We start from the raw sequence: 24,991 nt of genomic DNA, 5'->3' as shown, positions 1-24,991 counted from the left end.
GTTAGTTGGGCCAATGGGGTGTCAATTTTGTTTATTTTTTTCAAAAAACCAGCTTCTCGCTTGGCTGATTTTTTGTAATGTTTTTTTGGATTCAATCCTGTTAATTTCTTCTCTGGTTTTAATTATTTCTCTTCTCCTACTAGATTTGGGTTTGGTTTGCTGCAGTTTTTCTAGGTCCTTGAGGTGCGCTGAAAGCTCATTTATTTGGTACCTTTCCAATTTCTTGATATAGGCACCTATTGCTATAAATTTGCCTCTCAATACTGCTTTTGCTGTATCCCATAAGTTTTGATATGTTGTGTTGTTGTCTTCATTTACTTCCAGAAAGTTTTTGATTTCTCTTTTGATTTCTTGAATGACCCAGTGTTCATTCAGGAGCATGTTGTTCAGTCTCCATGTGTTTGCATACTTTCTGGGGTTTCCTGAGTTGCTAATTTCCAGCTTCATCCCGCTGTGGTCTGAGAAGCTGCATGGTATGATTCTAATTCTTTTAAATTTGCTGAGACTTGCTTTATGGCCTAGTATGTGATCAATCCTAGAGAAGGTTCCATGCGCTGCTGAGAAGAATGTGAAGTCTGTAGATGTAGGGTTGAAAGTTCTGTAGATATCTGTTAGATCCATTTGGGCAATAGTGTCAATTAAATCTGCTGTTTCCTTGTTGATCTTCTGTCCTGATGATCTGTCTATTTCTGAGAGTGGAGTATTGAAGTCCCCCAGTACTATTGTATTGGAATCTAAATCTCCCTTTAAGTCCCTTAACATATCTTTTAAATAGACCGGTGCCCTGTAATTAGGTGCATATACATTTATAATAGTTACATCTTCCTGTTGAATTGAACCCTTAATCATTATATAGTGTCCCTCTTTGTCTCTCTTAACAGTTTTTGTATTAAAGTTTATTTTGTCTGATATTAATATGGCTACACCTGCTTTTTTTTTTTGGTTTCTGTTGGCATGGAATATCTTTTTCCAACCTTTCACTTTCAGTCTGCATGCCTCTTTGTTAGAGAGATGTGTTTCTTGTAGGCAACAAATAGTTGGGTTGTGCTCTGTGAGCCAGTCAGCCAAACGGTGTCTTTTAACTGAAGAATTCAGACCATTAATGTTCAATGTGACAATTGATACGTAGTGACTTTGCCCTGCCATTTTCCCGGAAATATTTTCTAGTATATGCTTTGAGCTTCCCATGCTCTTTTACTGGTAGGTGTTCTTCCTTTCCCTTCTTTCATATTGATGGCCGTGTTTCTGTGTTTCTGAGTGTAGCACATCTTTAAGCATCTTTTGCAGGGCCGGACGAGTGGCCACAAAGTCTTTCAATTTCTGTTTGCTATGAAAGGTCTTTATTTCACCTTCATTCACAAATGAGAGCTTGGCAGGATATAATATTCTGGGCTGGCAATTTTTCTCTCTTAGCACCTGTGCTATGTCTCGCCATTCCCTCCTAGCTTGTAGGGTTTCTGATGAGAAGTCAGCTGTGAGTCTGATTGGAGATCCTCTGAGAGTAATCTGACGTTTCTCTCTTGCACATTTTAGGATCTTTTCTTTATGTTTCACTGTGGTAAGTTTAATTACCACGTGTCATGGTGAGGATCTCTTTTGGTCATGTTTATTGGGGGTTCTATGAGCTTCCTGTACTAGGATATCTCTGTCCTTCTCCAAACCTGGAAAGTTCTCTGCTAGTATCTTACTAAAAAGGCCTTCCAATCCTTTCTCTCTCTCCATGCCTTCAGGAACTCCTAGAACTCGAATGTTGTTTTTTTTAATAGTATCCTGTAGATTCCCAACAATATTTTTTAGGTTTCTAATTTCCTCTTCTTTTCTTTGGTTTGACTGTATGTTTTCCTGTGCTCTATCTTCTAAGTCCGATATTCTCTCTTCTGCTTCACCCATTCTGTTTTTAAGGCTTTCTAATGTGTTTGTCATTTGATCTATTGAGCTCTTCATTTCATTTTGATTTCTCTTGACTATTACACTTTCCTGTTCTACTAGTTTCTGAGTTTCATTTTGACTCTTCCTTAAAATTTCATTTTCACGAGAGAGATTTTCAATCTTGTCCATTAAGGATTTCTGTAGTTCAAGGATTTGCTTTTGAAAACTTCTAAATGTTCTTATCATAAATTTTTTGAAATCCGTATCTTGCATTTCTTCTATCTCATCATCTTCATACTCTTGGCTTGGGGTGTTTTGCTTATTTGGAGGCATCATAGTGTCATCGTTGATCTTGCTCCCTCTATTTCTGTGTTTGTTACTCGGCATAGTTAATTCTTCTTGCGTCACTGTGCGTTTTTTTTTTTCTTTTTTTTTTTTTTATACTGTGTCCGTGTTAAGTGGACTGCCTGCTGTTGGAGGAGCCTTGGAGGCTTGAGATGGGTGCGGCCTGAGAGCTCTGCCTGGTTCTTCCTGGTTAAGGGTGTGCAAAGGTGACACCCTCAGGTTATGCGTGGTAAATCTCTCTCTTTTTATTTATTTATTTATTTTATTTATTCAGGGGGTAAGTAACACCGCAGGGCAGGGCTGTGCAGAATTGATGGTATTTAGCTTCCAGTCTTTGGCTCCTCTGGACTCCCACTGGGTTGCCTAGGCTACTGAATTGTAGTGACTCAGTTCCTTAACTCTCCCCCATTGATATGTAAATCCAAAGAGGAGGCCTGCTCTTTGTCTCTTGGGAATTCTTCAAGCCTTGCAGCCTTGTAACCTTTGCAAGGTTAGGGGGAAGAAAACCCCAAAGCTTTTTTTTCCTTCTTTCTGGTAGTGAGTTTGCTGCACTTTCCGGCCCCCCTCTAGATTCTAACCCCCGTTTCCCCACCAATGTCTCGGGTTATTGAGCTCACCTCCCCTTCCAGCGCCGATGTGTGGACTCGGAGCCCTGAGCGTCCCAAGTCTCCCCGCTGTTGTCTGTGTGGCATGCACTCCCCTTGGAGCACTGTCGGGCAGATCCTGGGGCTTCTGCGGCTGGGTCCCGCGACTTGGCTTCCGCGCGGTGGGCGACCTTGTTCTCCCAGTAGGTCCTCCGATTCACGCCTGCTCCATCTAGAAGGGTTTCCCCTGCAATTTTTTTTTGGTTCTATTTTCTGCGGCTGCCGTAACTCCCCTTTTATTAAACTAAATTTTCCCGGACTATCGGTGCGCGCCCTCACTATTCCGCCATCTTGGCTCCCTGCTTGGCTAATTTCTGAATGATGATGTTGTGTGATTTACATTTCATGTATCAATGAGAAGATAATGTTTTTGTAATGAATAAAACAAATATGTATAATTATATCTATCTATCTATATAGGAAGAGAAAGAGAGAGAGACTATATAGGGAGAGAAAGAGAGAGAGAGGGAGGGAGGGAGGGAGGGAGAGAGAGAGAGAGAGAGAGAGAGGCTGCACAACAGCTTTTCTTAACTTGGGAAGATCCTAACTTTGGCACCAAGCCATTGATGAAGTTTCTGCTAGTCATGCTCAACATATTGATCGTGTTACAATTTGAGCACTCACCACACTGCCTGTCATACAGTAAGTTGTCAACACATGTCAATCATTGTTTCTGTTGCTTACAATCTTTAGCACAGCTGGTCCACTTTCATGGGGGATGACATGTTCATTTAAATGTGTTTTTAATGATGGTGTAAGGTTCCACCAAATATTTCTGCCTCAACTTATTTAATCAATTTCTCAACATTTACATTGGAGGTGTTTCCAAGTTCTTTGTTAATATAGATAACGTTGGATGGGGAATCTTTGTGTTGTGTACTCTGATATCATTTCTAATATTGATGAAAACTAATACAAGTATTTCTGGAGTTACTATGTACAAGTTTCTGAGCTCTTTTTAAAAGATTTGTTTATTTATTTGAAAGGCAGAATTACAGGGTCGGGGGGAGGATCTTCCATCCACTGATTCACTCCCCAAATGACTGCAGTGGCCAGGGCTGGTCCAGGCAGAAGCCAGGAGCCCAGAGCTCCAGTCTGATCTCCAAGCATTTGGGTCGTCCTCTGCTGCTTTCCCAGGAGCATCAGCAGGGAGCTGAACTGGAAGCATAGTAGCCAAGACTCAAACTGGCCCTCCAACATGGGATGCAAGCATTGCTGCCATATCCTAAGCCACTGCACCACAGTGCCAGCCCTTATGAGCTCTTAACTTGCATTAAATCATTTCATCCTTACAAGACTATCAAGAATGTTTTCCACCTATTTTATGGATTAGAAAATGCACCAAGTAATATATTCACAAATGTGTGCTTTGGGGTCGCCTCGTGACACAGTGGCTGCAAGCCAAAGCTGAGGCATTCACCTGCCTCAGTATTAGTGGTCATGAACTGTGTAACCTCTCTCCGCTTCCACTTGCTAATCTATAAAAGGGGGAGATCACAGTGCCTGTTGCAGGAGTTTGTGAGGAATTCAGGAGGTAATCACTGTTGAGTGCTTAGGAAAGAGCTTGGTGCATAGCGATGGCAGTTAAGCTGTTGCTGCTGTAGTACCTGCTGTTTACATTTCCAGGGGCCAGTTAGCAGGTCAAAAGCCAAGGATGTGTAGGTGTATGTGTGTTTTTGTCTCAATGACCTTATCTATGACAGTAAATACATCTTTTGCTCTGGGTTTGAAAAATAGATGAAGATAAGTTAATTATTAATGAATTATTAACTAGAGAAGTTATGTGTTGAAAATGTGTGTATGTGTGTGTGTTGTACTAGGGCTGTGAGTACAATGCTAATAAGATTCTGGCAACAGATTCGAACTCCATCTTTTGAAAGGAAGCATGTTCCACAGAAACAGATTAAATGCATCCCCCAAGTCTGGCCATGTGGATCATTGAGTTGAGTGACAGTGACCACAAGGAAGGAGTGGTGAGGGCATGCTCTCACGGGAGGACAGTGATTTTCCAGAGTGTGGCCTTTGCTGGGCACCTGTTCCTGAGTCAACAGGCCAAAGGCATGTCCAGTGTTCTAAACCCCACATTTCCATGGGAGAGATCTGAGTGAGCTTGGCTAACTACAAGGACGTGAAGCCAATGGGATGGGAGCCTGCAAGGGTCAGGGGGGTGGGAGACAGCCTCACTGTTGTGCTATTGATTTGCTTTTTCACTTCAGAAAGGAGAAGCTGATGCTGTTAGCTTGGATGGCGCATTCATCTACGTAGCAGGCCGGTGTGGTCTGGTGCCCGTCCTGGCAGAGAGCTACAGTAGGTGGAGGAGGAGCTCCTTGGTGTTTTCTTCTCCCTGGCCATGGACTTAGAAAGATGAGGAAACAAGGTTGCTTGGTGCTGAGATCAAAGTGACCACTGTGGGAGTGTAGGACGCTAGTAGATAAAATCCCCTTTCTCCAAAGTCAGAACCACGTCGGATAACAGACGCAGGAGTTATGCAAAAAGAGATTCAAATAGTACCTTTTTAAAAAAGATTTATTTATTTATTTGAAAGGCAGAGTTATAGAGAGGCAGAGGTGGAGGGAGAGAGAGGTCTTCCATCCGCTGGTTCACTCCCCAAATGGCTGCAACAGCCGGAGCTGCACAATCTGAAGCCAGGAGCCTGAAGCTTCTTCCAGGTCTCCCATGTGTGTGCAGGGGCCCAAGCATTTGGGCCATCCTCCACTGCTTTCCCAGGCACATTAGCAGGGAGCTGGATCAGAAGTTGAGCAGCCAGGACCTGAACTGGCACCCATAAGGGATGCTGGTGCCGCAGGTGGAGGCTTAGCCTTCTACGGCACAGCCCTGTGATTTTATTCTTGGCTCTGGAGCTCGAGAAGTTCATGACTGCTATGGATGCAATAATGTGAGCACGTAATGCCAGATGCCTTGATTGTGCTGCTGCTTATTTTTAGATACTACAAATGCCACCGAGAAGCTTGAGTGTGTGAACAGACCCATAGAAGGTGAGTCAGAATCGGCCGCACTGCAGTTCACAGGTAAAAATTTGTGGTTGGCGAAAGTCGTCGAAAGCCTGAACAATAAACAAAAATTGTCAAAAAAAAAAAAAAAAACAATAAGAAGTCACCATTCATTGCTAAGGCACCAATCTACCCCAGAGCCATAATAATGAAAAGCGTCTTGAGAGCACCTCTCAGTTGGCAAAGGATTACTCTTGCACAACCCCTACTCAGTCTTCTCAGTAGCCTGGGAGGGCGGGGACAGCAGCACCCTGCATTCTGTGGACAAGAAAAGTGGGGCTTGTGGATTTCTCAGGGCCATGCAGCTAGGAGGCGGCTGCATGTGGGCATGGGAAGACGTGGGGTGACTGGGCCCCCAAGCCCTCCTGGTTCCACATGCTGCACCCCCTTGCTGGCTGGCATGAAGCTTGGCATGGGGCAGGAGCCCTTTCTGCTGTGTCTGGGGCCAAGTGGAGAGCTTGCAGGAAGAGGAGAGTCATTGGGAACCTCCCATGCCTCTATTTCACTGGTAGGCAGCTGGGACCTGACAGCAGGGGAGCCAACCTGGTCTTTAAGTAGGAGGGTGCCACTAAGGGACAGGTTGTGTCTCCAGATGGGCAGAGAGAGCCCAGATCTGTCCTTGGAAACCAGACAGAGAGTGACTCTCAGGTGTGTTCTCTGGAGTGCATCCCCTGGCAGTTTGTTGAAGATGAAAATTCTTGGGCTGAGCTTCAGACATACTGAGCCAGGAACTCCAAAGATGGGGCCATCAGTCTTCATCAGGGTGTGTTGTGCCTTGAACCCCACTGTGACAGAGGATCCTGAAATGCAGACCAGGTGCTGCCGTGGGGCTTAGCTCCTGGGTTGACTGCTAGAGGCTTCACTTCCCTGCTTACCTACGGCAGCTGTCCTGCCTGTGCGACAGGACCCAAGCCCTGTGCTTCCCCCTCTTTGACTTGTGTCTTCATCCCCAAACACCAAGGCTGATCTTTTGCCAGCCACTTACTCATTCTGAGCATTTGTGGTCAGAAACAGCTGTCACTTCTCTGAGAGTTGTTGAAATTTCCAGGAATTTAGTGAGAGCTGACATAAATGATGCTCAGAGCTGGTTCAGGCACCAAATGGGAAACTGACTTCAATGCGGAAGGTTCAGTCTGAGTAGAGATGGAGAGGGGTTAACCAGAAACTCACACAACACACATACACACACACAAAGGTAGAGGACAATGATTAATGAAGCAAGGCACTGGAACAGTACTTGGCTACTGGACAGATGTAGCAGAGTCCAGACAGGTAGGCAGGTACTGGCTGGCTCTGGCCTCTGGAGGATCTGCTTGCCTGAGGGCGGCACTGTGCTGCTGCTCTTGCCTCTAGCAGCTCTGCTGGAACCCCCCACCCCCCATACAGCCCACCCCTCCAGTCCCTCACCTACAGCAGGTTCATCATTGTAGCATACCTGGTCCCATCAGTCACCCTCTGCAATGGGTTTCACTGTCACTGTTTTACAGAGGAGAAAAGTGGGCTCCTTTTAGGGGTGACTTGTCATGTAGGAAGTAACTGGAAAGGCAGGTCTTCCACCTGCCATGATGACTCCCAGCTTTTCCAAGCTTGGCTATGTAGAGAACTGGTCTACTTCAGGAAAGGGAGGTGCCTGTGCATATGTGCACACGTGTGGCGAGACACGTTACCACGTTGCCACTAATTCTAAAGATGTATGATTCTAATCTTACCTTCAATTCCAGTCTGCAGCTCAGGCATTACTCAATCAGTAAAATTCATTTCTGCAATGTTGGTATAGCAGTAAATTAGACATTAATTGTGTTCTCTTTAGAATCAAGAGATTAAAGAGAAGAACACCCACTCCCAACAAAGATAATAGGTGTAATTTTGTAAGTGAATGTAATGGGATAAGAAAATCGTTTTTCAATATTGGGGAAGGGAGAAGAAGTTAAATTTTCATTATTGGAAAATTATGCTGTAAGCCTAAACTAGCAGAGGCTTAATGTTAGAAGGAAATCATTAATGTACTTGTTTTGAACTTCCAGTTAACAAAAATACTGGAATGCCAGTTCATATATATAAAGTTGTATGTAAGAAAGTGGTTCATAGCAGGGGGAATTGGGTCACAACACAAATGCCCAGAAGGGGATTATAGACTATGATCCATCCATACAATGGGACATAACATCAATGGATAGCAGAACAAGGTAGCTGTATCTATTTCTACTGAACCAAAAATGCAATTGAGAAGAACAAAACAACTCACAGAAAAGAAAGCATGGCAGAATTGCATTGAAAAAGTACTGTGTGAGTGGCTATATGCGGGTGTCTGTGTGTAGTATAACTGGCAAGCAGTACTGTAAGTCTCTCTGTGTAAGGCTGCCACAAAACACACCAAACACTGGAGTAAGGGAAAGTTTATTGGGAGAAACCTGATAGACTGGAAGGAAGGGGCAAAGAAGGAAAAAGAGGGAGAAAGAGAGCGTAAGAGAGAGAGAGAGAGAGAGGTCAGGAGACAGAGAGAAAGAGAGAGAGAGAGAGACAAGTTCAGGAGTAGGTCCTTTTAAAACTTCACCAGGGTCCGGGGGTGGGGGGGGAGGTGAGGTGGGCAGGAAAGTAGGAGCAGCTAATCCCATTAGGATGGGGGTGGGGCCCTGTAGCTACCTGGCTTCCAGTAATGGGGGCGAGGGCTAGAGCCTAGGATGGTGTCAGGATGTAGATCACGCCATAAATAAGACTGCATCATTTTACTAACACTCTGGCCCAGTGCCTGACAGTTACAGTTATTTGGAGGGTCCTTTGCTATAGGAAGGTGGCGGGGTGGGGGGGTGGGGTGCTACAGCTGTTCCTCTTCCCCAGGAAGAGTGGCAGGCAAGGGCTATAGGCAATTACTCCAGAGGGCCCTGGAGGTGCTGAAATTGTATCTTGGCAAATAGTATCCAGGTAAAAATTGTATCAGGTAAATATATAGACGGGTGATACGTAGATACATACGTAGATACATAGAAACATGAATGTAGATAGATAGACGGACACATATGTAAGTGTATAGTATTTAAGTAAATATATTGGCATAGATAAATAAATATACAAGTTTCTGTGTGTGTTTTTTTCTGAAAGCACAGATGTGTTCACAAGAGGGCCTTGCTCTTTGCTTGAAGCCCAGGGCAGAGTGCACCAGTGAGGGATCCGTGAAAGCAGGAAGGGAGTTACTACAGGAAATTAAATGTTAACACAAAGGGCGAAAGAGAACCAGCTCCCTAGGACAGCTGCTCCCTCCCAGAGAGAGCTACTTCACCAGTACGGTGGCCACCATCCATGGATACGAAGCCAGGATTGATAGTAGCTGTCACTGCTCTAGGGGCCTCTAATCCCCAGGATGGAGAGCTGGACGGGAAAACCCAGCATTTTCAGGGCTTTGCTTCTTCACAGAAAGAGCTGAAAGGGAAGGCAGAGAGACACGGTCACTGCCCCTTCCCAATCCCACGCGTCCTGATTTACACTAAGAACACAGCTGTGGGAAACACTGCAAGTGCAGCTCCTCATCTCCCACCAGACCTGGGTTGGAACAGAACGCAGATGGAGAAGGCCCAGGTGGAGTTCTCCACCATCAGGAGATGCCATTAAATGCTCAGATCTCACTGTTCTCCCCCTCCCCGTGTCTGCACCTCCTGGCCAGGTCATTACGCCGTGGCTGTGGTTAAGAAATCAGATGCTGATATCACCTGGACGTCTCTGCGGGGAAGGAAGTCCTGCCACCCAGCGGTCGGCACATCCGCAGGCTGGAACATCCCCATGGGTTTAATATACAACCAGACTGGGTCCTGCAAACTCGGTGAGTGTGTCCTGGGAAGTGCCCTGGCCTGGGCCTGGGAGAAGTGCAGTTCCATGAAAAGAAAGGAATGCCATCACCAGGTGCAAGGTCAAGAACCCCAGCTCTCGTGACCAGCTCCTTGCCTTTTCCTCTCCCCTTGCTGCTGATGGGAAGGCCTTGGCCCCAGGAATAGCACAGATGGCTCAGTGAACAGGCAAAGCAAGAGAGGGTGCAGAGTGTGTGCGTCTGGGATGTGTGTGGTTATCACATAAGAGGAGACTTCAAAAAGTTCATGAGCCATGAAATTAAAATAAGTTTTAGCGGTGAGCATTCAGTGTAGAATTAAGACACCTGTGACCCACATCGGAGTGCCTGGGTTCAAACCCTGGCTCTGGCTCCTGACTCCACCAGCTTCCTGCTAATGCAGATTCCGGGAAGCAGCAGTGATGGCTCAAGATGGGAGACCTGGACTGCACTCCCAGCTCCTGGCTTTGAGCTTAGCCCACCTCTAGCCACTGCGGGCTTTTGGAGAGTGAACCAGCAGATGGGAACTCTCTCTCTTTCCCTCTCTGTGTGGGAAACAAATAATTTAAAATCTAAGCTTATTCTGGTGTAAAAAATGTTTGAAATCCATGCATAGCTTTTCATAATCCACACTTTTCCATGAACTTTTTGAAGACTGTTTTATGCACAGAATTTTTTTGCTCCCAAATAAACTCATCTTTTAATTCTGTTTTCCATGACCATTTTGAGATACCTGCCTATAAAAGGCACTGGCTGCTTTATATGTTGAACCCTTCCTCTGGTGAGTGGTTGAGGGCTGGGTCTCTCACGCTCGTCTTTGCCTGTCTTGGTTTCTCCCACGTCAGTCACTTGTGCTGCATTCTTGCCAATCCCTAAGAGACTCCTGCTTTGCCGCTTACCAGCTCCTGACCATCTGAGAAATCCCACAGCAGCAGGAACCCCAGCGCCTGCTCTCCTCTGCACCTGTGCCACTGGAGATGGCCCCAGCATGGCTAAGCTGCTTATAGCACTGGGGATGTGCCAGCTGCTGACCGCAGTGGGCCCCAGCTCTCATGAGCATCCACATCATTCCAATGATTATCCCAGTGTCCAAACTGTCTACACCTCCCACTCAGTGTTTCTCAGCAGCCAAAGCTGCCTGCACCTATGTGAGAGAATTGAAACCCTCAGAGAGGCTCCTCCTCACCGCCCCACTGCCTGGGCCCTGGCCTCACCCTTATGCAGCTGCACGGCGTTCCACCTGCACCTGGCTGCGGGCCGCTCCCCTGCTCCCCTCCACAGCCTCCACAGCATCTCACATCCTCCGTGTTGACTTCTCCCTGTGGGACTTCCACCATTTCTCTCAGCTTGTAGACACACCTAATGCCTGCCCCCTTTAAAATCTCCCTGCTCCCATGGTTCTCCTCCAGCTCCTCTTCTCTTTCTCCTGCCCTTCCTGACTGAAACCCCTCACCTCCTGCTCACTCCTGCCTCCCTGCACAGAGTTTGGCCAACACTGCCAGCTGCCTCCACATTGCTCAGCTGGGATGCGCTTCAGTCCACTCCCCGTGACGTCTCATGACATTTCCTCAAACTGCCTTAAAACACCAAGTCCTGGTCCTTAGCTTGGTTTTTCTCCCCTCTCCCCTACAAAATTCCCTTTACAATCTGCTTAAGAAATGTCTGAGTTGCTTAAAGCAAGTCTTTTCCCCAATTTAAACCCAGGCCCTAAGCACTCATGCCCATGCCCAGCCTCAATTACTCCCTAAACAAGCATTGCACAGTTAGGCACATAGTTGGCACTAGATAAATGCCGGCTGCTGTCCTTATTAGTAATATAAGTCACTAGCCCCCAACAAATGGATATTTGCATTTTTCCATAAATCTTTAGAAGTGCCCTGTTATTACATCTGTATGTTGATAACTGTGAAGTTCTTATTCCCTGCACATGCCTCTCTCTGACCTCCAGATATGTGTATAACTTCACTTTGTACCTGACATGTCTGGTCAGATGTCCCCAAAGCACGTTAAGCTCATCTTGTCCAAAGCTGAAGGCATCACTCCTGTTGAGCTGATGCTGTTCTAGAATTTTCTAGCTTGGTGGAGGGCCCTTCAGTCCATCCACTTGTGCCAGCTGGACACCCAGCCATCACCCTGCACACACCTGTCCAAAGCCAGCAATGTCAATTTCCCCCTTCCTCCTGACTACATGGATTGGTCAATTACCTGCCGCCTGAACTCTGTATCAGACCAATTCCCGCTGACCCACTACCAGGCTGATATGTGCAAAGTGCAAAGATGTGATTGCATCCTGCCCACCACCACTGGTCCGGCATCATCTAAAACCTTCAGAGGCTGAAAATAAAGACCCAAAGCTGCACAAAGCTTCCGTGTGGCCTGGACCCTGCCTACTCCCCTCTCACTGCCTCCTCTCGGTGGCCTCACACTGGCAGCCTCTCTGTGTGGTGAGCCCAGCCACCTCGACACAGGTCTTTGCACATGCTGGCGCCGTGTGCACCCTTTTCTCTTTGCTCAGGGAACTCCTCCTCACCCTTCCTCTCTCCCTGGCTCCAGCTCTGTGGCTGCAACTCATGGAATTGTGTTCTTTTTCCCTAAGCAAGAGGAGAAACAAATTCACTGGTGTGCTTTCTTGAGTTCTGAATGTTGCATCTGGGGCTGCAAGTTTCTGGAGAGCAGAGCCCCAGGGTCACATGGCAACCTTGTAAAGGAGGACCAGGGCAGCAGAGCCCAGAAAACACATGGTTCCCATTCAACCAGCCAGGCCTTTCATTTTGTCAGCTCTTAGGGTCAACATCTGCATTCGCCTTTCCACACAGGGTGGACTCCTGTGAGCCATGGACCCCTGATCCACCTCTTGCCAGTTCTTTTCTTTGCTCCAGCAGCAGCTGTTTTTAATTTCCCAGGTTCTTGTTCTTGCAAGGACAAAGTACCTGCAAGTGTCTTTGCATTACTTAGAGAATTTTAGGGACAGAAGCCCAGACGGTCTTGCTAACACAGGCAGCAAGGGCTGACAGCAGTTGTTCTTCCTTACAGATGAGTTCTTCAGCCACAGCTGTGCACCTGGGTCTGCCCCGGATTCCCGCCTCTGTGCCCTGTGTGGTGGCGGCAGCGACTCAGCCCATGTGTGTGCTCCCAACAGCCAAGAGAAATACTACGGCTCCAGTGGGGCTTTCAGGCGAGTAGTGTCTGTGCACCATGTTTTTCATCATGCCAATCTAGTGGGCTTCTTGTCTGCTCCCTGTTTTCACCCTCCTAGCATCTGAGTGTTGCATTTAAAAGGAGCTAGAATTAGCAAACAGAGCTACTGCAAATTCTGAGTGGCCTAAAGAACTTGTGGCTAGTCCCAGTCTGGAGCCCTCTTCTGCAGGCTCAGCTGACTTGGGGTACCACAAGAGACTGGGGACAGGGCAATGGTGATGGCTGCAGAGCCACCACCCTGCCTCTGCTGTGGACTTGTCCTAAGAGGCCCACACTGTCGGGATGCTGGGGTGATGGCGTTCTTTGACAAGAAGCACCAGAGACAAGCTTTGGTGAACATGTCCGTCTGTTAACGATGGGGCACAAGCTTTTAAAGGGCAGGCAAAGAGGAGTAGCTAGTTCAGTATAACAACACTAATTCTTTAGGATAAAGCAGATACTGGCACCTCTAGGCTTCTCCAATCAGCTTGAAGGTCATAGCATCCCAGGTGGTCTTTATGGGTCTGGGCCACACCCAGGAGCTGTTTACCTTGTTGACAATTACAAGGCCCTTCAGCAGGAAGTGAGGATGTGGGAAATGTCCCTGAGGTCCCTACTGCCTGCCAGCAGCCAGGTCATGTGTGGGGGTCCCAGTATGCTGAGCCCTCTACCAGGGTTTTCCTGGGGGGCATGGCATGCCATGCCATCTTAACCTCTTGCATGGGCTAGGCAGGCAGTCTCCCAGCCAAGCATAGGATCACCCACACTACTTCTGCAACTTTCTTCCATGTGGTTGTGGACAGGTCAAAATTTAATATCAAAGGAGAGACATCAGACAGCTGAGTATATTTGAAAAAAAAAAAAAAAACAGTATTCCTGAGCTACTCCATGCATTCAAGAAATTTGAATTGAGAACTTAATGCATGGTGGTCCCTGCCCCTGCCCCCAGGCTCATGGGGAGGGTACAACAATGAACACAGAAATAAAGAACAAGACACTTGGCATTGTAAGTGCTACAGAGGAACAGAGGGTGGAGGTGGTGGGGTCTGGGGTGGGGGACAATGTTAGGACAATGTTTAGTCAGTGAACAGAGTGGCCAAGTGAGCTGAGAATTAGACAACGAGGAAGAATAAGCCAGGAGGAAGGGACAGCAAGGACAAAGTACTGGAGCTGGGACAAACCACTCTGTGCTGGGGCCAGAAAAGAAGGCCTGAGGATTTGATCTGCAGATGGAGGGGTGCAGGGTGGGATCCCGAGGAGCTTCAGGTGTTGGCCTGGCAGAGGAGGCAGACTCAATTATAAGCATGACAGGCAGGACTGGACACTTGGAGGCAGGAGGGCCAGGTAGCGTGGATCAGTTATGCTGCTGTCTTGTGGACAGTGGACGAGGCTCTAGAAAAGGAGTGGGGAATCTTTTTTCTTCCAAGGGCCTTTTGGACAGTTATAACATCATTCATGGGCCATACAAAATTATCAGCTTAAAAATTAGCCTGCTATAGAGTTATTGACTTTAGAGTCCCACCTGCAGTTGCCTTGGCAGAGCCGGAGCAGGCCTCATACAGACCATGGGAGGGACGTTCCCCACCCCTGCTCTAGAAAGTAGCCTTTTATCCATAGACACTATGTTACTGGATCACTTTGGCCTGCTCCAAATTGCTAGCTTTTTCTTTTCTGTTTCCTTTAAAAAAAAAAAAAAGATTATTTATTTGTAAAGCAGAGTTACAGAGAGAGAGAGAGAGATTTTCCATCTGCTGGTACATTCTTCAAATGGCCACAATGGCCAGTGGTGAGCCACGCCAAAGCAAGGAGCCCAAACTCCATCCAGGTCCCCCTAGTGGGATGCAGGGACCCAAGCATTTGGACCATCTTCTGCTACTTTCCCAAGTGTGTTAGCAGGAAGCTGGATCAGAAGCAGAGTAGCCAGTGCTCATATGGGATGCCAGCACTGCTGGTGGCAGATCAACCAGTTGTATCACAATACCAGCTCCCAGATCAATATTTTTTTCTTTAAAAAGAAAACCACAAGGTATTATATACAAAGAAGATGTGAGCTATATAAATAAACAGCAAACAAAGATAATATATTATCAAACTAGAATTGCTATCTGCGTGGCATGAAATCTTTTAAAGAGCTATAGAAGCAATACTTTTATGTCAGTATTCATTTATCCCCAAAGATAACCAAAAGGAGGAAGGAGGAGAAGAAAAAGAAGGGGAAAGTGGTGTTTTTAATACTAAATATGATCATCTTTTTTTTTTTTGAAGATTTTGTTTATTTATTTGAGAGGCAGAGTTACTAGAGAGTAAGAGAGAGAGACAGAGAGAGATCTTCTATCCGCTGGTTCACTCCCTAAATGTCCACAATGGCTGGAGCTGGGCTGTTCTGAGAACAGAAGCCAGGAGTTTCTTCTGGGTCTCCCACATGGGTTCAGAGGCCCAAGGAGTTGGGCCATCTTTCACTGCTTTCCCACCATCTGCAATGCCAGCATCCCATGTGGGTGCTGGTTTGAGTCCCCACTTCTCCACTTCTGATCCAGCTCCCTGCTAAAGCACTTGGGAAAGCAGCAGAAGATGGCCTAAGTGCTTGGGCCCCTGCACCTATATGGGAGACCTGGAAGAAGCTCCTGGCTCTTGGCTTTGGGTCAACCCAGCTCCAGCTGGGTTGCAGCTATTGGAGAGTTGCAGCTATTTGGAGAGTGAACCAGCAGATGGGAGACCTTTCTCTCTGTCTCTCTCTGTCTCTCTCCCTCTCTCTGTGTAACTCTGACTTTCAAATAAATAAGTAAATCTTAAAAAAAAAATAATTCTCCTCATGACCAGCTGCCTATTTTTTTCACATCTTCAAGTCTCTTGAAGCAGCCACTCCTGCTTGCCTGGGATCACTGACCCTGCAAGCCCGTTGCTGCTCTCACACCCACCCTCATGTCACACACACCACTGCTGTCTGTACCCAGTGTAAGTTTCACAGCCAAGTGCCATCATTATTCCCCTGGGCAAATGTCTCATCACTTTCCCCAGTTAAACCATGACCCATGACATTGCTTTGGTCTCCCATCCAGCTACCTGCTGTCTGCACTTCCAGGCCTGCATTCCCCTTTAAAGTGGTGAGCACTCAGCTCAAATGAGCCCCTGTGTCTCAGTCTACCCACTCCCCGCTGCCCTAGACCCTGATTCCATACTTATCCTCTCCTCAAACATCCAACACTCCTTCCCCGTCTGTCAGACCTTTATCTTGAGACAGTCAAGCAATCAAAGGTGAAATCTCACAATGCCCCCAACACACCTACCTACACAGGGCTGCTGTCTGTACCCACCACCCCTATCAGATCTTCTTCCCTGCTGGGTCATTCCTATCAGTGTGAAAGCATGCTGCTGTTTCTTCCTATCTTAAACCTAAGTAAATACAAGGTCTTGGTCTCAATTTCCTCTCCAGCAATTGCCCATTCTTCTCCTTCTCTTTCCAACAAAATGTTCTTGAAGGAGTTAAATACCCTAGCTCACTCCAGTTTCTCTCTTTTCCTTTGCCCCAGGACTGAGGTTAAGAATCTGCTCACTTCCTCTACCCCAGCCAGGAAGGCTGATATTCTTTTGCTTTCTAGTTATCAATAGAAAACACACCTCCTTCTGATGGCAACCTGTTCGGCCCCACCTCCTACCTCAGTCCACCACACAGCTGAAGACATACCCTAAGTCACCAATGGCCTCCTTGATGCTAAACCTCGAGGCTGGCTCTTAGTCCTTTCGGTAGCAGCAACATCAGCACCCCCAGTCACCTCCTCCTCCAGTTTTCTTCTTTGGCTTCCAGAACGTGACACTCTTCTGTTCCCCCCCCCCCTTCTGCTTCTACGCCCCAGTCTCTGATTCTCCCTCACTTCCTCCAGCTCCACTTGTTGGCATGCCCCAGGCCCCTGTTTTGGGTGATTTTACCCAGTTTTGATCCTTTTATATACCCACATTCTACTCTGATGTCTCCCTGAAGGAAGCACCAGACAGATCTCCAGACTCATGTATCCAACTTCCTAGCAGTCGTCTCCACTTGGATTTCTATTCACCATCAGATTTAAATATCCAAAACTGAACTTCTGAAATTCCACACCTAGGCCCCTGCCACCTGCATGGGAGACCTGGGTGGTGTTCCTGGCCCCCAGCTTCAGCCTGGCCCAGACTTGGCTGTTGTGGCCATTTAGGGAGTGAACCAGTGGATGGAAGATCTCTCTCTCTCTCTCTCTCTCTCTCTCTCTCTCTCTCTCTCTCTCACTTTGCCTTTCAAATAAAGAAATCTTTTTTTAAAAGTCTATGGAACACATGATTATGAAAAACTATGCATGGACTTCAAAATTTTTTCCACTAAAATAAACATCATTCCATTTTCCACAGATTGTTTGAAGTCCCCTCACAGGAGGGAACACACACTATTTGTTCCTGTCTGCCTGCGTCATTCGGCCTCATTTCTCTCTTTCCCTGCAGGGTGGTTTCTTGGTCTATGGTAGGAAGTGTTTGCAACCAGCAGGCCCCATGTTGTTAGGGCTGCTTGGTCAGAGAGGAGCCTCACATATTAGTCCCAGTTGCCAGGAAAGGGGACTGGCAGCCCGGTCTGGGTACAAGTTTCCTGCCTGCACACCTCCTGCAGAGGAGTCACCCAGTAAAACTACAGCTGCCTCCCCTGGCCCAAGTGGATTGAGGTGGGCTGGATGGGAGAATCAGTTCTCAAAAAAAAAAAAAAAAAAGCAATATATAAGGGACCACACCAGTGATCAGAAATTTTAAAAGTGAAATTATGAAAAGGGAATTTTGTTTTCCTAGATATAAAAATCAGATCATAATGCCATGGCAATAATGAACAGACTGTTCAAGTGCAAGAAGTAAGTGGAAGAGAACAGAGTTCCAAGAGAGATTCATGGACATATTGCAATTTGGTCCACAGCAAAAGTGACCTTTCCAATCCAGAGGGGAAGGGTGAACTTAAGATATCACCAATCAAAGGTGATTTCTTAAGACTGGTGAGCCTGGGGGCAGCACTGTTAGTCCTGAGTCCTGGGACAGTCCTGACAAGGGGCCAGGGTGGTGTGGCAGCTGCAGGAGGAAAACGAGGGTGACCCTCTTGGGTGCTGGGATGAGTGAGGAGGACAGGCCCATTGCTGGGGCACAGTGTGAGATCAACATAGGGTTTACTGTTTTGTTTTGTTTTGTTTTGTTTTGTTTTTTAAAGAAGGACATGTAAGTGCTGATGGAAAGAGCCCAGTGAACATGGAAAAGTTACAACTGTGTGAGAGAAAGAGCATAGAAATGGGTGAAAGTTCCTGAAGCTGGGGGCAGGATTAGGATGTGGAGGACCTGGGGAGGATGCCTGTGCTGGGAGGGACCCTTCCCTCCTCCTCTGCACCTGGATGGCAGGAGCAGCGCGGTGGGGAGAGACTGGCTGATCTGGTGGAGGGGTGCAGAGAGGCCTGTGTGCAGCTTCTGTGTTCTCTCTGAGAAGTGGGGAGCGCATGTCAGGGTCTGTGAGGCTGGGGAGGAGGGTGTGGAGGGACACAGTCTGTAGGAAGTGGGAAGTGTGCCCTACGAAATGCACAGGTGGCTGTCCAAAACAGCCATCCAGGATGGGCTTGTGAGCACAGGTTCTACCCCTAGAGATTCTTAGCCAGTTATCTGGGACTAGACAAGAGTATGTGTTTCTAGAACTTCACAGCTGAAGCTGATGCTGCCTGCCCCAGCCTACAACTTAAGAGACCTGTTGGTCTAGAGTAGAGCGACGAAGAAAGGAACATGCAGGTGCAGTAAATGATCCAAGGGGTCTCTGTCTAGAGAGGAGATGCAGGCATATGTGAGAGGCATGGTCAAGCTCATTCAGGGCTGGAATTCTATGAAGGAGACACCAGGAAGGAGGTAGGGCAAGGGAGCTTAGGAACCCTGAGTGGGAGTGACTGATGCTAGCTGGGAATGGAGGCCAGAAGACAGGTGAGAGTAAACTGGAGGTGTGCTCCTGACAGTCACCATTTCCAACTGACCAAAAGCCGGGGAACTGACTTTCAGTGTGCTCAACATCTCTCCTAAAAAGTGCACCTGAAACAGGCTGTTTTTCATGGGGTTAAGACTGAACGACGTTTTGATGATGCACATTCACTTTCATTACTACTGAGCAGACAGAAGTGACAAAACTCACAATCCCGTCTTCCATGCTGATTGTAATCCCTGACAGGAAGTTTGATCTAACCAGAGGGACATCCCTTGGATATTCCTGGTAAGAGGAGAATATAAATACCTCCTCTGGGGAAATTAATCTGCATTTATTTATTTATATTTAGTTTATTTATTTGAGAGACAGAGAGAAAGAGAGAGAGAGATGGACAAAGACAAAGGTAGAGCTTGTAGGTGCTGGTTCACTCCACAAATGCCCACAAAGCTAGGGCTGAAGCCAGGATCTGGGAACTCATCTGGGTCTCCCATGTGGGTGGCAAGGACTCAATTAGTTGAGCCATCACCTGTTATCTCCCAGGGTGTGCATTAGCAGGAAGCTGGAGTCAGGAACCAGAGCCGGAAGTTGAACCCAGTCACCGCACTGTGAGATGAGGGCCCCCAACCAGTGTCTTAACCACCATGCCAAATGCCCGCACCTGCCCAGGGACTGAAACAGCAGCTAGCCATAATAGAACCCAAATAGGGGGCTTTCTCCTTCTATTGCCTCTCTCCCTCCCTGATAAGGTGCCAGCATGGCAGCTGCTTGTGTGGAAATGCTGGGCCTGGGTGCAAGGGCTGTGAGCCTCCTGGGGTCTCCCTCCCACTCCTCTGGACCCCCCTTGCTGACCTGAGCCTTGCTGTGCAGGTGTCTGGTTGAGAAGGGCGACGTGGCCTTCGTGAAGCACAGCACGGTCCTGCACAACACCGGTGGTAGGTTCCCGCGTGGTCTTGTCCGCCCCCGGAAATTCTCCCTGTCTGCTCGGACTTGACCAGTGCAGCTTATCACACTGGCCTTGGACCCAGCTGGCAGGCGTGCAGAGGCCGTATTGGTGTGAGCACAACTGACCCTCTGTGTACACCTGCATGCAAGTCCTTGTCAGCTCCACATGCTGGAAACGTCTCCCCCTCGCTGTGGTTTGCTTCTCACTTCCTTCATGGTGCCTTTTGATGAATGAGCCCTCTTAATCTTTTTTTTTTTTTTTTTTTTTTTTTTTTTTTTTTTTTTGACAGGCAGAGTGGACAGTGAGAGAGAGAGACAGAGAGAAAGGTCTTTCTTTTGCCGTTGGTTCACCCTCCAATGGCCACCGCGGCCGGCTCACCGCGCTGATCCGAAGGCAGGAGCCAGGTGCTTATCCTGGCCTCCCATGGGGTGCAGGGCCCAAGCACTTGGGCCATCCTCCACTGCACTCCCTGGCCACAGCAGAGAGCTGGCCTGGAAGAGGGGCAACCGGGACAGAATCCGGTGCCCCGACCGGGACTAGAACCCGGTATGCCGGCGGCGCAAGGCAGAGGATTAGCCTAGTGAGCCGTGGCGCCAGCCATCCCTCTTAATCTTAATACACACATAGTTCTATTTAGCATCCCTTTCTTCCTGGCCAGTGCATTTCCAGACCTGATTAAGAAACCTTGCCTCTCATAGCACTGAGAAAGCACTAACCAGAAAGGCTATGAATTCATGAACGTGTGGATGTTTCTCTTCTGTTTTATTTTAGAAGCTTTCTGGTGTTATTCCTTTGTGTCTCTGTGACTCTCCCAGGCACTAGGGATCAGCCGCACGTCCTCAGCCCCCTGTGAGGCCACAGAGGCCAAGGCTATCAGCAGTGGCCAGTCCACCTTCTTTCTCTCCCCCAGGAAGGAACCCTGAAGCATGGGCTAAGGACCTGAAACCGGAAGACTTTGAGTTGCTGTGCCCCAATGGCACCAGGAAGCCTGTGACGGAGGCTCACAGCTGCCACCTGGGCATAGTGCCAAACCACGCTGTGGTCTCGAGGAAAGAGAAGGCAGATTTTGTCCGCAGAATACTCTTCAACCAACAGGTACGGGCGCCCAGGGCTCCCTGGCCCCCCAGCTGAGGGCTCTGTCCACTACGGAGGGGCCCAGACATGACCTCGCCCAGCCTCGCCACTCCTTCAGTGGGCCCTGGTGCTCCCAGCCCTGCCTCTCATCCAGCAGAAAGCTGGCGGCTGCCTGCAGCTTCTTGCTCCGAGTGAACCAGGAAGGCCTGAGACACGAGGGCTTCTAGGGCGTCCGCCCAAGGCTCACTCGACGCTCTGAGCAGATTCGTGGCGCATCGATCCTTTCTCTCCTCTGTCACAGAAGTAGGGGATCTGGCTCAGTGCCCTTCACACTAGGCTGAGCTGCAGGTGAGAAAAACAGAATGGAGGTCACTCAACGTGATCCAGGGTCGACCCAAGGGCAGGCTGGGCACTGTCCTGGGCTTCAGGAAAGAGACAGTCAATATGGAGACTCCTGTGCCCCTTACAGGAGGCTGTCTAGGCCTGACCCAAGAAGAGTAGCCGGCTGCTGAAATCAAAGGATCTTACAGAAGACGCAAAGCTTCCTGCGCCTTTGGCACTAGCATAACCCCTCCTTGGAAGTTCCCTGAATTAGAAATCCGTGTCTTAGCATCTGCCACCTGCACAGCCCAGAGGAAGGATGACAACCCAGGGAGAGCTGGCAAAGTAAGAGGCGCCCAGCTGACACCTTAAAAATTGGACAAAGGAAGAGAGAGGAGGAGGAAAAGAGAGATGGGAATGGCCAGGCTCCTGAGGCAGACCGAGCACAGACGCAGCAAGACGGCAAGGGCTCCAGGCGGTGGGGAGCCCTGCAGGTGTGATCCCGGATGCTGGGAACATCTGGCAGCAGCCGGTGAAACAGTAATGCAGTAGCAAGCTACTTGCTTTCCGTGTAAGTGGTCTTTCAAAAAGTTCAGTAAAAACACACATTTTGAAAAAAAGATGGCATGCATTTTAAAAATTTCTTACACGAAGTACACATCTTTGAATCCCATTTTCCCAGGAACCCTTTGAAGTTCCTGCATCCCCTACCTCACTATTTCATGTTTTCGTCTCCATTTACAAATGAGCTGACTGGGCTTCACTGAACTGCGGAGGGTCTTCCAGAAGTCACTCAAGAAAAGACAGGGCCCACAGCCGAACCCAGAGACTGTGCTTTTCGTCATTTTACGACAGAGCCTCCTAAACTCTTGCTGTGTCCAGGATTTCGCAGGCGCTGGAGCTGAGCAGACTAGGGTCCTCAGACAGAAGTTGCAAACCCACCCCCATCTCCCACCCCCACATCCGCACTCCCCGCCACTTCCTCACGGTTTGTCTGTCTGCCCCAGGAGCTCTTCGGAAGAGACGGGTTTGAATACAGGATGTTCCAGCTGTTTGGCTCCTCCTCCTCCAAGGATCTGCTGTTCAGTGACGATACAGAATGCCTGGCTAACCTTCAGAACAAAACCACCTATGAAAAATACCTCGGGCCGGAGTACCTTACGGCCATTGCCGACGTGAAGCAATGCTTAACCTCCAGTAAGTAGGGAATGAAACGCCGGTGAGACACAGCACCGGGATCAAGGTAGACGCATGTGCTAAGGGCTGTGTTGTGCAAGCCTTGGGCGGTACTGAGAGGAAGACAAAGGTGTAAGGGGTCTGCCCCTTGCCCTGCAGGGGATTCACACCCACCAAGGATTGACTCAGACAGCAGCGAAACATCCTGTGAAGGACACAGGGAATACAGCAGAACCTGAGGTCACTCGGGAATTGAACTTGTCTTTGTGTGTTTTTCCATTTTTGCTGATAGGGTAAAAACATATGCAGATGAGCACTTAAGTGTAAGGAGAAGGCTCGGGAAAGACAGATACTTCTCAGTGATTTCAGGTCCAGTGTGGAAATAATATTAACAAGCAAATTAAGCCGAGTTGGCACTATAGCAGGCCCTTGCTGCTGCTCCTATTTCGGGGTGGCAAGGCTGCCTCAAAAAGACATAAACCGGATGAATCACGTTAGAAGCTGGGATAAACACATACTTGGGAGTAGGCCTGAATTTTTGTTGAATTATAATATGTGTTGAAGATGATGAGAGCAACAAGAAAAGAAAATGCAGGTCCTTAAGGATAGCATTTATGGTGCTACGGAAAGAGAGTCCTTATGAATGACCGTTTACTTTTAGAAACTGCTCAGCAAGCCTGGCAGGCACTGAATTCCTTCTCTTATTCTGCTTCACAGAACTTCTGGATGCCTGCACGCTCCACGGGAATTAGAAGCGGACCCCAGTGGGCAGCTCAAGTACAGCGGGGCCTCAGACTCCCTTGTCTTCCTGAATTCACAGCAATCATCTAAGTAATTCTGTGCTATAAATGATGCAAAAACTAAAATGAATAAAAATTGTGTCTTTTCTGGAAACTTCACTACATGTTTCTTTTTTGTGTAGAAAAAGACTATTCTTTATACTAGAACTGTGCTTCTGTGTTTTGTATTTCTTAAGCTATACTGTTCTTTTTTAAAAAAAATTACTTTATTTTTATTTGAGAGACAGAGTTACAGAGAGAGGTAGAGACAGAAAGAGAGAGGTCTTCCATGCACTGGTTCACTCCCCAAATGGCCACAATAGCTAGAGCTGAGCAGATCAGAAGCCAGGAGCAAGGAGCTTCTTCTAGGTCTCTCACATGGGTTCAGGGGCCCAGGCACTTGGGCCATCCTCTGCTTCTTTCCCAGGCACATTAGCAGGTAGCTGGATTAGAAGTGGAGCAGCCAGGACTTGAACCAGCACCCATATGGGATGCCTGTGCTGCAGGCTGGGGCTTTAGCCCGCTGCACCACAGTACTGGCCCCTGTACTGTTCTTTCTTTAAATTGGAAAAGTCCAGCTCAGCTTTTCCCCCTATACTTTGATTTTTTTTTTACCTGAGTCATGTCCTTTAAATATAATTTAAGCAAAAAATCTGTCTGGAGAAAGTTTGAGTGGTGATGATCAGGGGTCAGGCAGGTAGTGTGTGGAGTATTAAGGACTGGCTATTGAAGAGAAAGGATAGGAATGATTTTGTGTAGTTTTAAAATATATGCTAACACTTTAGATTGACAATGTTGAGTGGAATCAAGCTCTTGATTCAGATTAATGGGAAAACATTAAAATTACTGCTTTTCAAGAATCAACTTCCTGAAAGTGTGACATGCACTCATTTCATTTAAGTCAGTTTCTTACCAGAGATTTGCAATGTCTACTATCAGCACAGTCCAGATTGTGGTAATGTCTCCACAGATGCTGTTGAGTGGGAACCTGAGTCTCATGTATGGTCAAAAGGCATGTGCTTCTGCCCAGGAGAGAGTAATCAGTGCAGGACTCGCCTTCCTTCTGTAACAGGGAAAAACTGCACCAAACACGGAGGACGACTCTTCGCAAACATGGGACAATATAAGTGCAGGTCTCTCAGAGTCTCTGAAAGATCAGAAGCCAAAAAGGTGAGCAGGAACCAGTGTTTGACCCAGTGGTTAAGATGCCCACACCTCCCACTGGAGTGCCTGGGTTCAATTCCCAGCTCGGGCTCCTGACTCCAGCTTCCCACCAATGCAGACCCTGGGAGGCAGTGAGGATGGCTCAAGTAACTGGGTGCCTATTACACATGGGAGACCTGCTGCCAGCTCCTGACTTAGGCTCTGGCCTTAGTCCAGTCCTGGCTGTTGCAGACATTTAAGGAGGGAACCAGTAAATGAGAGCTCTTTCTGCCTCTCAAATAAATTTTCTTTAAAGTTTATTTATTTATTTCCATCTTACTTAAAAGGCAGAGTGACAGAGATTGAGAGAGACAGAGAGATCTCATCTACTGGTTCACTTCCCAATTGCCCCCAACAGTCAGGACTGGACCAGGCCAAACCCAGGGGCCCAGAACTACATGTAGGTCTCCCATATGGGTTGCAGGTGCCCAAGTACTTGAGCCATCATCCAGTGCCTTCCAAGATGCATAAGCAAGAAGCTGTATTGGAAGAAGAAGAGCCAGGACTTGAACCAGCACTCAAGTACGGCAGGTAGGCATTCCAAGTAGCAGCTTAAACTTTGTGCCAAAATGCCTGCCCCTCAAATAAATCTTTTTTTTATGTTTTTTTTTAACTTTTATTTAATGAATATAAATTTCCAAAGTACGATTTATGGATTACAATGGCTTCCCCCCCA

General features: G+C 47.7%; 1 protein-coding gene across 2 annotated transcripts in view; it reads left to right on the top strand.

Moving 5' to 3' along the window:
* The window catches only part of LOC100345698 (inhibitor of carbonic anhydrase), a 48,853-nt gene extending 25,621 nt beyond the window's left edge, over nt 1-23,232 (top strand). For both annotated transcript variants that reach the window (XM_089332248.1, XM_008266203.4), the window contains 8 exons: nt 5,075-5,165; nt 5,804-5,854; nt 9,528-9,683; nt 12,720-12,861; nt 19,687-19,751; nt 20,673-20,857; nt 22,165-22,354; nt 23,051-23,232. In XM_089332248.1, the coding sequence (XP_089188374.1) occupies nt 5,075-5,165; nt 5,804-5,854; nt 9,528-9,683; nt 12,720-12,861; nt 19,687-19,751; nt 20,673-20,857; nt 22,165-22,354; nt 23,051-23,085 (915 nt within the window). In that variant the 3' untranslated portion in view covers nt 23,086-23,232. The remainder of the gene's footprint in view (nt 1-5,074; nt 5,166-5,803; nt 5,855-9,527; nt 9,684-12,719; nt 12,862-19,686; nt 19,752-20,672; nt 20,858-22,164; nt 22,355-23,050) is intronic.
* The last annotated feature ends 1,759 nt before the right edge of the window (nt 23,233-24,991 follow it).

Source organism: Oryctolagus cuniculus, chromosome 4 (assembly GCF_051225735.1).
Source record: "Oryctolagus cuniculus isolate XC-2025 breed Fujian yellow rabbit chromosome 4, ASM5122573v1, whole genome shotgun sequence".
NCBI lineage: Eukaryota > Metazoa > Chordata > Mammalia > Lagomorpha > Leporidae > Oryctolagus > Oryctolagus cuniculus.
The sequence above is the reverse complement of the archived record's forward strand: the minus strand, read 5'-3'. Positions and strand labels throughout refer to the sequence as shown.